This window comes from Pinus tabuliformis, chromosome X, assembly GCF_031772625.1.
Source record: "Pinus tabuliformis cultivar Carrire ecotype Pingquan chromosome X, CPIR1, whole genome shotgun sequence".
In the NCBI taxonomy this organism is placed as follows: domain Eukaryota; kingdom Viridiplantae; phylum Streptophyta; class Pinopsida; order Pinales; family Pinaceae; genus Pinus; species Pinus tabuliformis.
Window position 1 is genome coordinate 667080983 of NC_142308.1, and position 16644 is coordinate 667097626.

Genomic DNA, 16644 nt, shown 5'->3' on the forward strand with positions numbered 1-16644 from the left:
CATAGATTTGAAATAATGACACTAGAAATATTAATTTAGGGCATATGAAACCAAGAGAGAAAAAAAATGTAGAATTGTTTTGAATCAACTTAGGAACCTATGGCCATCCTTTATAAACTTCCGTGTGTATTTTACTACGTAAATATTTATTTTGACAACCAATCTAGCAATCCATGCAGATAATACCCGCAATTTATACAGATCATATCAGAAGGGCTATTCTTCGAGAAAAACAATGTAGAATTGTTTGAATCAACTTAGGAACCTACGGCCATCCTTTATAAACTTCCATGTGTATTTTACTAAGTAAATATTTATTTTGACAACCAATCTAGCAATCCATGCAGATAATACCCGCAATTTCTACAGATCATATCAGAAGGGCTATCCTTCAATTCTTGTGGTACGATGTCGCAGCTTTAGCCAAAAAAACATGCTAAATATATGAGATAAAGCCATGCAATAAAGAATTTGCAAGGATTTATGAACATGATCAGAGATTATATGATTTTACAAAAACAGTTTCCACCTGTTAAGACAGGTTAAAATCAGTTTTTAAAAAATTAAGATAGATGTGTCTAAATAACAATTACACATAAAATTCCCAATCCAGAAACAGATAAACTAATTTACTACAACTTCCCAAAGTCCAAACAAAGCGGCAATGTGGACAAAGACCTGAAATTGGAGCTCGTTACTCCATTGCATAAAATAAAAAAATAAAAATTAGAGGAGACTTGTATTACATGAGAGTAATCTTAAATTACCTATACACCTTAAAGTTAATAAGTTTAGCCTGGAAACATGCTACTCATGGTCATTTTAATAAGGGGTATGAACCAAACCCGTAACCTACAACATTATTTGAAATAGCTATAATGAAATACGTTTTACACATAGTTGTCTCTAAGCACGATATGAGAAATAGCTGTGAACAGTGCTTGATAATCTCAAATAGATTATCAAGCATTCTCAGGAATAATATATACTGACCTATCTTCTTATCTTCAAAGTCAGTTCAGCAGAAACAACAGTTACCGCTAACTGTATAATAGATAGCATCGTCATCGCCATTATTCAGTTATGGGGTGGAAGGAGTGGACTCATTCTCAGAAACTTGTGAAACAGAGTCTTCTTTGGGAAGAGAAACATAATTGACAGGGGCCACTGGCCGAGACAACTCTCTTTTACCTTCCTTGCTGGAAGACATGCCCTGCCTAACAGGTGTGACTCCATTTGTTCCAGATTGCTGCACACCGAGTGAAAGGCGTCGATTCAAAGGAGTGCCACCTGAACTACTACCATTTGCACGAGGGCCTGCACCCTTCTTTGAAGATTGTGGCCTGTTGGGACTTGGCCTTGAACCAAACAATGTTTCTTGCTCGGTTGTCAGCTGCTCATGAAAACGTTTTTGATCCTGACAAGAGCAAGGGGTGGCTTTAAAAATCAACACAGAAATAATACAGAGAGTCGTGATATGGAATCACAAATTTAAAGTCACATACCCTGAGCCTCCGTTTCTCGTCTTCTCTTTCATGCCTTAACATAGTGTACTCATCTAACATCGCCAGGAGGGGTACCTGTACAGTTCTCAAACAGGAAGAAGGAAGGTAAACAGTCAGTAGCTCACGACGGGAGGCAACTAGATTTCCAATGATTTTGACTATGCTTCAAATTTATCCACACTAAGATGGTATTTTTTATTATAACCACAGCAAGAAAATAAAAAATGAAAAAATGAACGTTTCCTTACTGCATCATATAAAAAGGTAGTCGACCTTTCCTCCTCCCAAGCCCTTGTTTTTGCAATCAAGGAATCCACAAGAGCTACATATCCAAAAAGCAGTCTAGTTATTTGTATGTACCGGACAAAGTATTCAAACAGATTATTTGTTCTCAACGCTTACCAGGAATTTTGTTAACAATTACTCGAGCTCGTTCTGCACGTTTGAGATTAATGTGAGCGCCCCTGCTGGAATTGTACCTATTATCATCCTGTATACAGATCGTGAGGTAAGAAACTTGCCCTTAAAAGTAACTAACAATGGACAATTCGACCGGCAAACTTCTGTCAAAGTAAAATATTAAAAGATAAAACTGAAATCGCCCTTCAGGGGTAGATCTCCAACCCTAATGTCTAGCTTTTAAAGATATTGGTTCATATCTAAAGAAAACTAGAGAAAGAATCTTATTAAAAGAATAGTAAAATGTAAAAGACTACCGAAATCTTATTAAAAGAACAGTAAAATGTAAAAGACTACCCTGGAAAACCTTCATAAAACTTTCACAATAAAAACAAGTAAAACATGGATAACATAGAAAATTACCCTACCCTGCTGTAATCTTCAAGCCAGCTTTCTTCTTCACAAGCCAACATCCATTTCTCCACCTTCTCCATTATTTCCTTTCTACTAAATGCCTCTTCTTTTGCTTTGGAGATCTGGTCATCCATGCTAGCTAGCAGCTCCGAAGGATCAACATTACCTTCACAAAAGATGCAATTAAATCAGCATCCAGACAAGTAAAGAAAGAAGTTACACGTGAGGAGGTTGAAGCAGACAAACCAGAATCAATCAAAGCTATTAATTTCTCTTGCGCAGACTCAGAATCTACTTCCATGTGAGCTCGTCTATATATTTCTTCAAGCTCTAATTGCTTCTTAAGCACAAGCTCTTTCATTTTACTAGCCTTTAGCTGATCCAATCTTTCAACTTCTACCTCAGCCTGAACAAATGGGAAGATAAATGTAATACTGATTAGCTTTCACCAAAGAAGGTAAGAAAATATTGAAACAAGCAAAACGTGTACCAGAGAACAAAAACAATGTTGCAAAACTACCAAATTCCCAAAAAAACTTGTGGGATATAGATGGCTCACCTGTTCGATAATATCAATAGCAAGTGCACCTGGGACTGTGACCTCCTCCACAGATGCTGAAATGTTGCAAGTCACATGATCAAATAAATTTTGTTCTTCCATAGGGGTATCCATTAGATTCCACAATTCTGTCAGTGAAGTTCCTAGTTCTTGAAGCTGTAAACAAACCAGAAAATTTAAAGTCAGACATTATCCTAGTTCAAAACTATTCATCTTTGAGCAATCAATCTTCCTTGAAGATTCCAGTATCCTCGTGTCATCCAATCTTCCTAACAATTCCAGTATCCCATAGTCAGCTCTAAGCATCACATTTTGAGGGCACATTATACATGTGGAATACTTAGAAGAAAGAAATTACTTGCTGTTTAAATGGGTGCAGAGTGAACTAGGAGTTAAATTACAATTTTGGAGCAATTTTCTATGTATTCAAATCTGAAGTTGTGACTTTAGAGTCTCTGAGTTTCAATAGTTGCTTGGTTGGAGATTGGCGATACATCACTACTGTGAATCAATTATTGATATATACCTTTGCTAGATAACGTCAAAGACAAATGGTTTACAAAGGAGAGAAAATGTGTACATGCTTGGTTTCAACGCACTGCATTGGTGTCATTATTTATGCTTCCAACTTTTCCAGGAAACAGAACATTTCTTCAACCATTTACAATAGATACCATTTATACTTACAAAAAGACAAGGTGGATCTTCACTATGGCAGCAAATGACAACCTGTTGGATATATCTAAACTACATGGGAACTATTTCCATTCATACAATCATATTGTGCTGGTACATGCATCCATTTAAGGATGCTAGTTATCACCTACATAAATAAACGAAATATGCTTATCAAAATCAATGATTGATCTTTTCCTTTCATCATCTATGCTTGAAACTGTAGCTTTAAGGATACTTTACCTGAACATACCTGCTAATTACACTGGTAGTTATCTGTGAGTCTTCTAACAGCTGAAGTTCAAAGTAAAAGTACATATGCAAATTGAATAACTAGTTTGCTGTATAATGCTACCAACTTTATACTGCATTTCCTCTATTAAAATTTTCAGGTTTCAAATATGTATTTGCAGCCAACAAACCACCTCATTATGCATAATTTATGGTTTGAGTTAATGGGGGTCTTGACTGGTCTGTAAAGGCAGGGTGCTGTTATTGCCCCCTCTTTAAGTCTTCCCCAGCAACACGTTTACCCCTTAAGGGCTATTTGTGGTTGTGCTTGGATTAGTACTTGTGCTTTTGTTTGCAGTTGGGTATAGGGGCAAGTCCTGGATGTGACTTTGGCAGGGTGCTGTTATTGCCCCCTCTTTAAGTCTCCCCAGCAACACGTTTACCCCTTAAGGGCTATTTGTGGTTGTGCTTGGATTAGTGCTTGTGCTTTTGTTTGCAGTTGGGTATAGGGGCAAGTCCTGGATGTGACTTTGGCAGAATAAGTAACCCTCCTCATGGCTTCTTAGTCAAAATATTCTGCTTTGAATATTGCAAGCTGGCTCAATAAATGTAGTACACCCAGATTGGAGCAGGAAGAACTTGTTGCACCTGAATAAAAGTAGCTAGTCTTAAAAACAAATAAATAAATATAAATATTGTTGTGTTATTGGTCACAAAATGCTCCCAATTTTTCAAAGACAAGTCATAAGTGTTGACAACATGGAGGCAAGTCAAAATTTCTTGCCTAGAATTTGAATTTTACAAGGATTATTAAGGATATGAACCACAAATTCTCCCTTGTTGACTTTTACAAGAATTTCTGATTTGCCAATTTCTCTCTCGTAAGTCACAGTATTTCATTGCATCCTGTCCCTAATCAGAAATTTGTAGTTTTGTGATTATCTTTGTTTGACAAAATGTGTACTATGGTAAAGTTGAAGTGAATACTGACTAAATTCTATATGCTCGAACATCACAGGAGATCAATGCACAATTGCAAAGTTTTAGATAAATCATAAGACATATATCATGCAATGTCTATTAAGATATATTTTGTGCAGAATCTATTGAATTGTTTTCACAAGTCCCCTATGCCTAAAGCTTAAAGGCCCACAGAAGGATTGAAATTCATGGTTGTAGCCAATTTGGGTGCTTGAACAACTTAAACATTGAAATTAGGAATATTTTATATGCATGTTCTTGATCCATATTTTGGTAAAGCATACACAATTCCTCTCCTATGAAAAATGCATATTCTTATGGATAAAAAAAGCTTATAAACTATATAAATTTAGTGCATCTCATTTCTATCATTCTAAAGATAAACTTTTAAAAGGGAGAAAATATATAACACCTTCAACATGTTGCATATGAGCAATGTAAAGCTTCAATATCCTTGTATATTTTAGAGGATCCATGCAAAACCTAATAGGAAGTCTCCTAAAGGCTAAACCTAATCTTCAAGTGATAAAAGGAATTGAACTGCTTAAACCATTGTTGTCATTCCATATAATTCATACTATAAAGTAGCCGAAAATTAAACTTCAAGTGCACAAAAATGATATACCAAATGAAACATTATTACATTTTGGTTTTGGAAAGGAACCTAAAAGTTCTTCAGGGGCAGGCTTAAACAAACAATATGCATTTTCTGTTACAGCTGCATATTTGAATAACGTGGCCTAACTACATAGTAACCTTTCACTAAGGTTGAGGCCAGGTAAACACCAATATTTCTGTAGCTTGCTCAGTCAGTAGAAACCAAATTCTCACGAAAGTCTTACTGAAGTGGCCTCAAAGATCAAAGGGTACAAATCTGACCTTCGAAAGGCCAAACATTAAATTTTCTTCTTAAAGCATGCCAAGCTGCATGAATAACGTGACCACTTTAATGTACAAGTAGATGGTCCTCTAAATCACATGACACGAGGACACAAGACACGGAGGACACGTAAATACGAGTATTCAATACGAAATGCAGCAACTTGGAAATAGGACACGGGGGACACGTTTTATATATATATATATATATACATACTGAAATATAGTTTGTTATCCATATTAAATTGCAGGTTGCAGCTTATCTAATCAAATTAAAATATAATTACTTCTCAAAGTTCATAGTTCACTTTTAAAAAATAAATAGAATCAAAATTTACTATTTAGAAATTAGAATGTGATATGCTTGGTCTTGATTCTTGAATATTCAATGTTCATTGTTCATGTACAACTTACAAGCACATAAGAAAATAACTAAAGTCTAATCCTATTGATTTCCTCTGCCCCTGTTGTGAGAAAATGCCACAGCTTTCGCTTTCCCTCTAGATGTAGATGCTGGTGCTGGTGGAGTTGGCAGTGGAGTTTGCTATGCTCTAGAAGCTGAAGAACTAGAAGTAGGAGCTATAGGAGGTAGACCACGTCCTCTACTGGTGGCAGGGGTAGCCCGGGCAGGTGGTGTCCCTTGGAAACATTACAATCTCCCAATCCTGAAATCCTGAAAAACTGATAAGTCTGTTGCATTTTGAATGAAATCTAAAATTCTACTTTCTCCATATGAAATCCAATGAGGCCGGAACCACTCTCAAACATCCTGAAATTGGAATTACAGGCGGGAGACCTTATCTTTTTGAAAGTTTCCTTGACCTACATGCTACAAAGAAGAGTTGGTTACAACTAATTGTCTTTTGTCAAAGTTTTAGTATTTACTAGCAGCCCAGACATTTCAATGTGCTGGATCCATTGGTTAAGGAGGTGATACTGATATTTCCTTCAGCTATGTGACCTATTTTACGTTTTGATCCATGTGGCATTCACCCCTTTGGTAGACTAGCATCTATAAGACAAACCAGTACCTATCACCCAAACCACTTAGCAGACATTTTTCCATTTCAGAGATGTTTCACTTTTAGGGTAATGTTCCACGTGCATAATGCCATCCAAACATCTGGTTCATGAAAATATGAAAAAACCATGTTTGTGTGTCCATGGTCTGTGTGTATTAAAATGTTAGGAGTCTTGGTCCTTGGACTAACCCTCATGTCACTAACTAATAAACTCTCTCCAGTGGCGCAAGTTTATTCCAGGATGACCTGAGACAGGAAAGAGCCTTGGTCTGTTGTTTCAATGGCTTCTAGCCAAGCTGTTCAGCACTTGTGGTCTAAATTGTTGCAAACTGATCTATAGACATTGTGGTAAACTTATGTGCCAAAGGTTTTCTTCATAGATTATTTTCAGAACCCAAAAGGCAGAAAGCTAATCTTGGAAGAACCATGGGTCAAAAGTACAGCTGGTCGTTTTATGAAACCACCATTTCCAGACTTTGATCCAATTTCCATGTCATATACACAACCCCTGTGTGGGTAAGGCTTCCCAGACTTCCCTTACATCTTTGGCATGGTAGTTGGTAATACTCTGGATAATTGCATTCTTCCTGACAAATGTAAGCTCAAGGATGGTTTGAGGCTCTGCGGATTGCTGGATAGTGTAATCCTTAAGTGTGATGGGGCTTGCTGTAGGCAGCGTGTAGGTTATAAAAATATGCCTTTTAGATGCAAGATATTACAAAAAAACAGAACAGACAATCAGATGGCTAAGTGTCCAAAAAGGTTGCAACAAACAGAAGGAAAATTTTGCATTACCACATACCTGAGTGGTTTCACAAAGTGAGGAAGAAGAGTCTGGTGGGAAAAATCAAAATACCTAGGAAATGAGCTAGTTAGCTCTTCTGCAACAACATCGATTGAAATCCAGAGGGAAGAATCACCATGGAAGCAAAAGATCTAGGCAAACAAGAGACTACCGAAAAAAGGAATCCAGATGTAATCAGACCATAAATACCTTTGTCAAATTCTCAGATACAATATGAGGAAAAGCTTCAGGCCTTGCAAATTTGGAAAACATTGTTAATAAAAGAGCCAATCAAAGAACATGAACAATTTAATCAATGAAGTTTCCACCCACAAGCTAAAGCCAAAATCCAGGATGGTCTTCATCATTTTTTATAAGCTTTTTCAAATTTTCTAAGTAATGAACAACCTCTGGTGGGGATCATGACCTAGGAGGGTTTGTTGGTAGTCCTGTCGAATTTATTCCTGATTTCATTGTTATTGTGTTTTGCATGCTTTAGATCTGCTGGTCTTACTGTGCATTTAGTTCAAGTGTCAGTAGGTATGCCTTTCCAATCAGCTGCCCGGCCCTTGAGATGACCTTGGAGAAGATGGGCACCCAAGAAGGCCTGCAACTTTGTCCCCAAGGTTACTGCAAGGCCATATTTTGGTTTGCATTGTTCATCCTCAAGTTAAAATTTCTTCTGATGAATATAAGGATACTTTATGAAAATGGCAGCCATAACCTTGTTGGATAGTTTGTCAGTTGTAACCCCTCTAAGAACATGATCTGGGCTTGGATTCTAGAAGCCCAGGATCCATTTGGCTGGCATTTCCCAAGCATGAGAAAACCAACAGGGGGGTTTTTATGTTTAGGTTTCTAATGAATTAACAAAAGTTGTGAGTATCATGCAGTGCAAGGCTGCAAGACCTGGATCTGTAGGAATATTGTCAAATCCTGAAGCACCATATTAAAGACTGCATCCTTATGGTTAAGTTGCAGACTATAGTTCCTGAACCTCAAGCTCTTTAGTAGGCCCCTCTGGCTTTAAATGCTAGCCAAGACGATTGGGCAGCTTGTCAAAGCCACAATGATGCTCAAAGGCATGCTCCATATCTGCCCAACCTGCTAAATCAACACACAGACAAAACAAGGAAGGTGAAGCACCTCCAAAGAAACCTAAGACACTACACGAAGTTTTTCCATTGATTCTGGCACTGGTATCCAATTCATTTGGGGTAATTAATGAGGAAGATCGTAGTATGGATATTAGAATGAAACCTAGGTAGGAGAAAGGTCTCTCAAACCCCTGTTGTGCCAGACATTGAAGGATTTGGATATTGTTTGTTTGCCAAAAGTCAAGGCTAGAGGTTTCATGCTTAGGACTCCACTTATTTTTATATAGATATGCACATTTGCATACATCCAGCCCACAAGGAAGGGAACAATGGCATAGAACAAAGCTAACAGCTTAATTTGCCAATTGTTGAGTATCTAGTTGACCTGACCCAAAGATTGCTCTGGGTGTTGCTCCACCTAGGTAGCCATACTGTCACAGATCCTAAATTTAGGCATCCAACGATGCATTGAAATGAGCAGCCTTTTGGCTTGGATGGCAAAGGAGCTACCTTGCTCCCGTGCTTGCATCCCCCCGAAGAGAGAGGTGTGGTTTAGTCTGTGCTTTAGTCTAGGTCTATATGTCCCAATGTTTACAAGAACAATTATTCCTTTTATTTGTGGAATACAATATCCAATTTTAGACAAGAAAATAATAGTACGAAACATCTTGAGTCTTGACCAGTGCAACTTCACTTTGGATCACCAAGAACCCGGCCCTGTCCAAGTAATGGTGGAAGCCATTTTCTCCAACCATAAAATGTTAACTATAAAGTATAAAATTGGCATATATATTCTATAGCATTTTCAATTACTCAGATGTGTATTCTAAAATCTAACCTGTTTGTATAACTGATGTTTCCCCTTGCATTTCATGTAGCTTGTAAAATATGTTTCTCACTTGTCATCCTCAAACAAACATCAGTGTTTGGCAAAACTCATGTAAATATGCTCAAGAAAATGGGTGTTTAAGAGAAACATGCAGTTACTGGCAACAAATTAAGGTCGGAAATTTTTGACCTTAAAAAGTGCATAATTTCCTGGGCAAAAGTTACATTTATCCTATGTTGCATGGGGACTCATACATGCAACTGCCGGGGACTTCGTTGGGGACTCAGGCACTTGCTGGCAGTCCAGAAGACGTTCCAGGCTGATTCCAGTGATGTTCTAAGCAGATTTTGGGGACATTATAGGCAGAATGGGAGTTCCATGAAGATTTTGATGATGTTTTTGCCGTGTATCTTTCATTTTGACAATGGGCATTGTTGATTGGACGATGTGATCACTTTTCCCGTCCATTTTTTTTCATATTTTACCAAACCTGTACAAGATGCAGCTCAAACCATGGGTTTTGTATGATAGGTTTTGATTTAGATTTTCCGTGATCCTCCATGTCAACAGACCGTGAAATGCAACATCCTAAAGGTGTGATCCTTGTGATCAGTGCTCTTGTTCTTCTCATTTTTAGTGTTATCTTATATTTTACATATTTACATTGGGTACTACATGTTCGAATAAACTCCTATTCAATCACCTTCTTAATATGAAAATGAATCAAATCTCTTTAAAATGCATGCACTTATATCCCAAAGTTATTTGTAGTGGCTTCAGCACAACTGTAAAAGTCAGCAGAACCTATGGAGAAAGGAATGCATTTAACATAAACATCGCAAGGAAGAAATATGAGGAAAGTGAAACTGTTATAGAGACAGCATTCATCTCATGGACCCTTCGTGAAACTTATTGCAAATTGAAAATAGCTACACTTGAGTTTTCTAAAGCCAAACTGCATTTCACTCATTACCAAATGCCAATAATGGAATGTCACTTGGCCCCTTTATTAAAGGCCCAAGATTTTTCAGAACTGGCAAGTGTAAGGGCTGTGCATAATACTAACAAGTGCAGACTATTGTGCTTACAAGCAGCTACAAATGTTTATGGTGAATTCTAAATTTTTTCACTATTTATTTAATATTTATTATTACTGTTAATACTATTATTAGTAGTAGTAGTATTGCTGTCCTCAACATGCCATCCCCAGAAAAGATTAGGGATGCCCTCCAGCCATCTTGGAGACCCGTCCCCCCATCCCTGCCATTCCCCATCCCACAAACCAGTGCAACATTGCATTTATCTCCTCCAAAGCTCTGAGATATAGACAACTAAATAAGACTCTGGATTCTAAGTAGAACACTAGAAATACAAGAAGAAATAAAAATAAATTGAACACTAGAAATAAAGCTCCGTCTGGATTTCTAGGACTATTCATGCAGATACTACAAACTTCAAAATTTTCTAGTTTTATAACATATCCAATGGCACTGGCTTACACCCAGTTTTGAGGAAATCCTCTCAGCATATTATTTTCTAATATATAGCACATGGCTCCTGAGTTAAATCTCGCCAGGATTACTTAAACATGTATAATGATATAATATTTTCTCAGAATAGCACTTTAACCTCAATGCAGACTACTGAGCACATTCTCTCTGCCAGGTATTTCTATTTAATATAGAAGTCAGCTCATTCAAAAATAAATAGTTCAGACTCCAAAGTAACATGTGGGAATCAAGAAAATAATCTATTTTTTAAGAATAAAGGCTTTACCTTTTGCAACCTCTGCTTCTTCTCCTCCTTTAACGATTGCACTGTTCTGGCTAGCCTGGCCAAGGTATCATTGCTAATACTTTTTGACTGAATCCCCACCGAATCACCTAAGCTAGGATGAACTTCGGTAATGATATTAAAAAAGTCCATTCCCAATACAGCGCATAGATCACGTACAGTATTAACGTACTCAAGAACCTTGTGGAGCCGATCACTCTGCCACGGATTGCATATATTAATTAAAGCATGAAGTACCAAGAAACAGTCTAGTTTATAATTAAATCTCATAAACAGTCTAGTTTATAATTAAATCTCATATGATGTACGTTTAAGATCAAATGAAATGAATTTGTCATTTGTCTCATTTAACTTAGAAATGATTATAACCCCTGCCAACTTTAACCAAATCAATGACAAAAGGCTAAAAGATGATTTTTTAATCAAATGCCAAGTCCAGACCATAAGGGAATGTATAACAGATGATAACCTTATTTGCAGCACCAATTAAAATATCACCTTTTCTCTTTGAAGTTCTTGAAACTGTAGATGAAATTCATCAAACTTTTTCAATGATAAGTCCTGATCATCAACTTTCGGAGTTATAGCTTCATTGAGCTGCAATTTTCCAGAAATTTCTCCACAAATCCTCTGAATTTGTACTTGAACATCCAAAAATTGCTTGATCCTCTCTTCCTTTTGCTGCCAAAGCTGTTCCAAAGCCGGTGTAATAGCAGCAAGTTGTTCCTTCAGGGTGCCTGTAGGCTTTTCAGGCTAGAAATACAGTGAACAAATTTACTGACATAAGTAGCTAAACAAAAACCAAAGTTGCAAGCTAAAGATTTTTTCCCCAGAAAACTAAAGATTTATAGTGGACGCACTATAACTGTCCACAGAAAACATGATTATTTTGGTCATGGTAAGAAAAAATGTCTGCTAATATATTAATCAGAAAGTCACTTTTCCAAAGTTGCTGAAATAGCAATGACAGCATGTACTCAATATGGGAATCTAAGGCTTAATCACACTGGGATCTCAACCTGACATGAGTGTGTTTCTACAGAAAACAGTACTTACAAGGCCATGAAAAGAGTGCTCGCCAAGTGCAGAGAGAAGATTGGTGAGTTCAGCTCTGGAATCAGCCAGGGTCTGAAGTAATCGAGCCCTTGAGCGGGTGGCTTGATCAACTTTCCGCTTGTAGACATCTAAACATTCTTGCTCCAACTGAAGCAACATCCTATCTCGTTCCGCATCACTTTCTCCTACTTCGTCCCATATTTGCTGCATGCATTACCAATTATTCCTTGACCATCACTGAAATGCTGAAGATTAACTTTCAGGAAAATGCAGAGAGACAATTTTCTATCATAATAATAGGGGATCTAGAAACATTAACATCAACAAAAGCCATAGACATTAATTCAAAAGGAATTGCAGCTTTATGTGCGGACTTCTGTGACATTGATAGCGACCTTGCAGATAAGCCAGATAACTGCAATGAAGCTTCTACATTATTTGAAGACGTTCTCCTTTCCTTTCAAAAAAATATTTCATTTCGTAAAAGTTCCATCTTTATGCAAAATCCGTTCCATTGCGATCATGATATAAGCCTAGCGGAGCCACACAGTATGTATACACTAACAGTACCCTTAAAGCCTAAAATAACAGTTAAGAAGGGAGGGGAAGGAAAGCACACCTGTAGCTCCTGCAGTAAGGAGCCACAGCTCGTTTCAACTATTAACGGGTTCTGCATTTCAGTAGGCGCGACCTGATACTTGTCTTTAGAAATATATGATTGAATCTGAAGAGATCTTGGATGTTAGCACGAGCTACAGAAACCTGTTAACAGCAGATCAAGATGCACAGATCAGAAACTGAATCTAAAGCAGCAACCACTCCACATTGTATGCCATAGCTTATCATTACCTGCAGATTCCAGAGAAAACTTTTTCTTCCTTGTTAATAGTAATAATAATAATATATACTAAATCTCTTGAAAAACAGTGAAGACGGTCACTACAACTACTGATTTATCTGTCATCCGTAAGATTACACAATATACTCCTTACAATCTGAACTTCGTTTTCCCCAGATGGAGATTGGAAGTTTGATCCTTATTACTTAAATCCTTGTGCACTTCCCGGCTACCGATCAACAAATTCAAGTAGTCAATGCCGGTCAATGCTCAAGAAATGTTAAAAACTGCCGAGCTCTGCTTTTGATCTTTCGCTTTTACTACCGACTTCACCCTATGGTCTTTAAGGCTACTGCTGTCAAATCCACGGCAGCTGTGACAGTAAAGATACATAAAATACTAGCTAAATGCCTGTAAACACAGCACATCCAAATCTCTGCTACGAGGGCCCGGCCTGGCCTAACATGTCCATAAAATCGTAAAAACGTAAAAAATGTGGATGACCTGATCACAAGCGGAGGGCCAGACATAATACCTATTTCGCCTACTCTATCGTCTTTTTATGCCCGCACATGGTTTCTTTTTGTTTCGACAGCAATAATGTATATATCTGCAATAAATGAAGCATATTCTAACGCAACCTTACAAAATCGTAAATATGATTTTTAGCGAGTGGCCTACATTATTTTCGTCGCTCATTTTCATTTCCACTTCAAACCTCAAAAACTAGTGAATGCACAAATTACTACCTCACATTACGCATTTTAAGAGTAAACCCTGCGATTATTAAACTTTTAGAACAAGATTTAACACAGTCCGCTGACATATCCTTCCACCGTCTACATCTCGACAAAATCAGCTATAATCTGCCACGTTAGTGTTAGCTGGGAGCTTAACTCCAGTAAAACGAAGATTCGCTGCTAAAATGAAGTATTCTTGACTCAATCTAAATGTTTTACCTGGTTTCTCAAACACAATACGCCTTCCAAACATGTCTCTGAGCAGCCTGAGCGATTTCCTGCCAGTCAAACCCCAAAACACTCTCTTCCACCTAATAATATGCAAAAAGAAAAACAAAGATTGGAAGATTTCACTTGCCTGGCCTTATTTCCTTTGCCTTCTGTGCGGCTGCTTCGCTTAGAACAAATTTACAGCCACTAACTACCATGTGATGTGTACAGCGGCACTGTTTCGTCGTTTTCTCCCACTTCGCTGTACTTTTCTCCTCTATATATTAGACACAACGAACGATATCATTGCCATCTGCCCTGTGTGTGCCAAATGGAAATACCTGAACCGAAATCACTATTTAAATTTTTAAAAAGTAACCCAACCCATAATATTTGACGAAATCTGTCCGACCACTATAGAGTTCCCTCCCCGGATTATAGTTAATTCCTTCCGTTTTAAATTTAATAGCAATAATATAACCTCCCCCGTAAAGGGGTACCCAGTGCCCATGCCAAGGCAAAATATTATTAATTCACTCTGTTTTTATATTCGAAAATCAATCTGCACAGTCTTCTCGCCCGTAGAAAAATATAAAAATATTAAAATATATAAAGCTAAAAATGATAGGACAGTATTCTGGTATTGGTCGTACCATGTTGACTGTAATGGTTTATCCATGGGCCATGTGCATGTGCATGTGCAGGCTTTGTATCACGTGCCTACCTGGCGAGGGTTAGGAGGCCATCGGGCTTTTAAATGTTAATAAGTTTGAGCGATTGTGAAGAGTGGGTGAAGTCCCTTCTGTGAAGTCATTGCGGTGAAACGAAGCCCACCCCTAGATTTGAGGGTCCGCACCAAAGGAATTTTGGCCATCACTTCAACAAGAATGTGGTGAAGGTGGTAGGTATGTATGTATGTACATACATCATAGAAGGTGATGAAGTAGGACATCATCTTTCCAACTTAAGTGCATATTTCAACACCCTTGTCTCATCTCTTGGTTTTGAGTGGTGTCTCTTCATTTTTATGGAGAGCACAAGAGTGACACATGGCTCTTGGTTTTAGTGCATCTTTCTCAATTTTAGCTAACTTATGATATCAAAGAATGGAATGAGAACTTCAAAGTTCAATTGTGCATTAATATTTAAGAATGGTATGAGAATTTCAAAGTTCAATTGTGATAAGTCTTGGGCATTTGGAGCAAGAAGGATTGTAGTTGATCTTAAAAGAAAATAGGGAAATGAAGACCCCAAATGAAGTATTTGTTTTGTTTTTGGAGTTGAGATCAATTAATGAAAAGTTGGAGATAGAACTAATAATTATTTGAGAAGAGGTCATAGATAAAGTTAAATGGTTTTAAAGAACCATTTTCTCAATTAATAAAGAGGTGGCAAGGTTTGAAAAGGTAGAATTTATCTTGAATTTATCTGGTTTACAAAATAATTAATTGGAAGAATGTAGCTCACAAACTAGAATAAAGAATCTTGAGGGATAATTAAGATCAGAAAAGACTTTTTATTCCTTGATTAAATGAAGAAGAGCAAAAATTTTTAAAAAATTGAGGGCATTAAAATTATCAGGGAATTTATGAAGTAACTAAGGTGTACACATTGTATAGTGGGATAACCATCTCTATGATTCCCACATTCATAGAGATAAAACGCACAAGCATCATTTGAATTTCATACGCATAGGCACTTACAGTGACGACAATCGAGGTAAAACGTTAATATTGTTAAGGTAAAAAAGCAAGTTCCCCCTAATCACTTTTGACGAGGATCGCGCACACAACATTGAGTCATCGTTGAATGAAGTGAAAGGTGAAGGAAACATGTGCGTTTACCGCTTGATCGGCTGTCTAAATTTACCGATAATTTTGTTGGTAGTATCTAGAAATGCATTCAAACGTGACAATGGGACAACAAATTTCAGAACCTGTGGAAACAAATGATTTAGGACAAGTGAAAATTGCCTCATCTGCCAAAGTTGGGAAGTGTTGAAGTTTCTAAGTCTACTTAGTTAGAAACCCTCCATGCACTTTAACTAATTTATTCCTACCTACTTGTTTCGTTACTTAACGAGTTATTTACAATGTAAATATTGAAAATAAGCACTAGTGCATGCTCAACATATTACAGATCAACAACTGAAAGAAACATAAATAATCACACCATATGACACCATTATTTTTGGACCAATGTCCCCGGAAAAACCCAATGTGGGAAAACCAGTGCAGCTATCTGAGGGTTTTCTTATTAAGCAATATCAGAGTACAATCTGGGTGTCAAACTGGGCTACCCAACAAAGAATTTCCTTGGCAGTAATACCTCTCAGTTTGAGACAAATCTCATAGCTGGAACCCCGGATAACCCTTCCAGTAGCTCCTCAACACCAATTTGCCCCAAAAACCCCAGCATCAGCCTTTTCTGGACTGTGTCAGCCCCTCTCTGCCCAATGTTGGCCCTACGTCACCCCGAATGGGTCTACGTTAGCCTTAGGATGCCCTGCGTCAGCCCTCTGGCCCTCTGCATCAGCAACGCTAGCCTCTCTGAGGCTCTGCACAACTCCTGGCTGCCTCTGCATGGCCTTGCATGAGCTCTAGTTGGCTCTGCGTCACTCTCCCCGGCTAC

The 16644-nt window shown here is 37.7% G+C and overlaps 1 protein-coding gene across 5 annotated transcripts; it reads right to left on the reverse strand.

Moving 5' to 3' along the window:
• Positions 1-667: 667 nt before the first annotated feature.
• Positions 668-14429, reverse strand: LOC149141731 (65-kDa microtubule-associated protein 1-like). 5 transcript variants are annotated; one of them, XM_089453049.1, is made up of 12 exons: positions 14162-14429; positions 12845-12987; positions 12226-12429; positions 11668-11922; positions 11152-11367; positions 2878-3033; positions 2565-2724; positions 2333-2484; positions 1908-1995; positions 1754-1827; positions 1506-1580; positions 668-1417 (listed from the first exon to the last, which is right to left on the reverse strand). In XM_089453049.1, the coding sequence occupies exons 2-12, from the start codon at positions 12899-12901 to the stop codon at positions 1082-1084; spliced, it is 1773 nt and encodes a 590-aa protein (XP_089309175.1). In that variant the 5' UTR covers positions 12902-12987; positions 14162-14429; the 3' UTR covers positions 668-1081. The 5 variants fall into 5 exon arrangements, with proteins under 5 accessions (XP_089309175.1, XP_089309174.1, XP_089309177.1 ...); XM_089453048.1 differs by having other exon boundaries at positions 14023-14163; XM_089453051.1 differs by lacking the exon at positions 14162-14429 and adding an exon at positions 13218-13578.
• Positions 14430-16644: the final 2215 nt, after the last annotated feature.

Coding starts and splice junctions, on each gene's coding strand:
- LOC149141731 (XM_089453049.1), bottom strand. CDS start 12,901: ATGCAGAACCCGTTAATAGTTGAAACGAGCTGTGGCTCCTTACTGCAG. Junction 11,923..12,225: donor AGCACTCTTTTCATGGCCTT/GTAAGTACTGTT, acceptor CTGTATTTCTAG/CCTGAAAAGCCTACAGGCAC. Junction 1,996..2,332: donor GGCTTGAAGATTACAGCAGG/GTAGGGTAATTT, acceptor ATCTGTATACAG/GATGATAATAGGTACAATTC.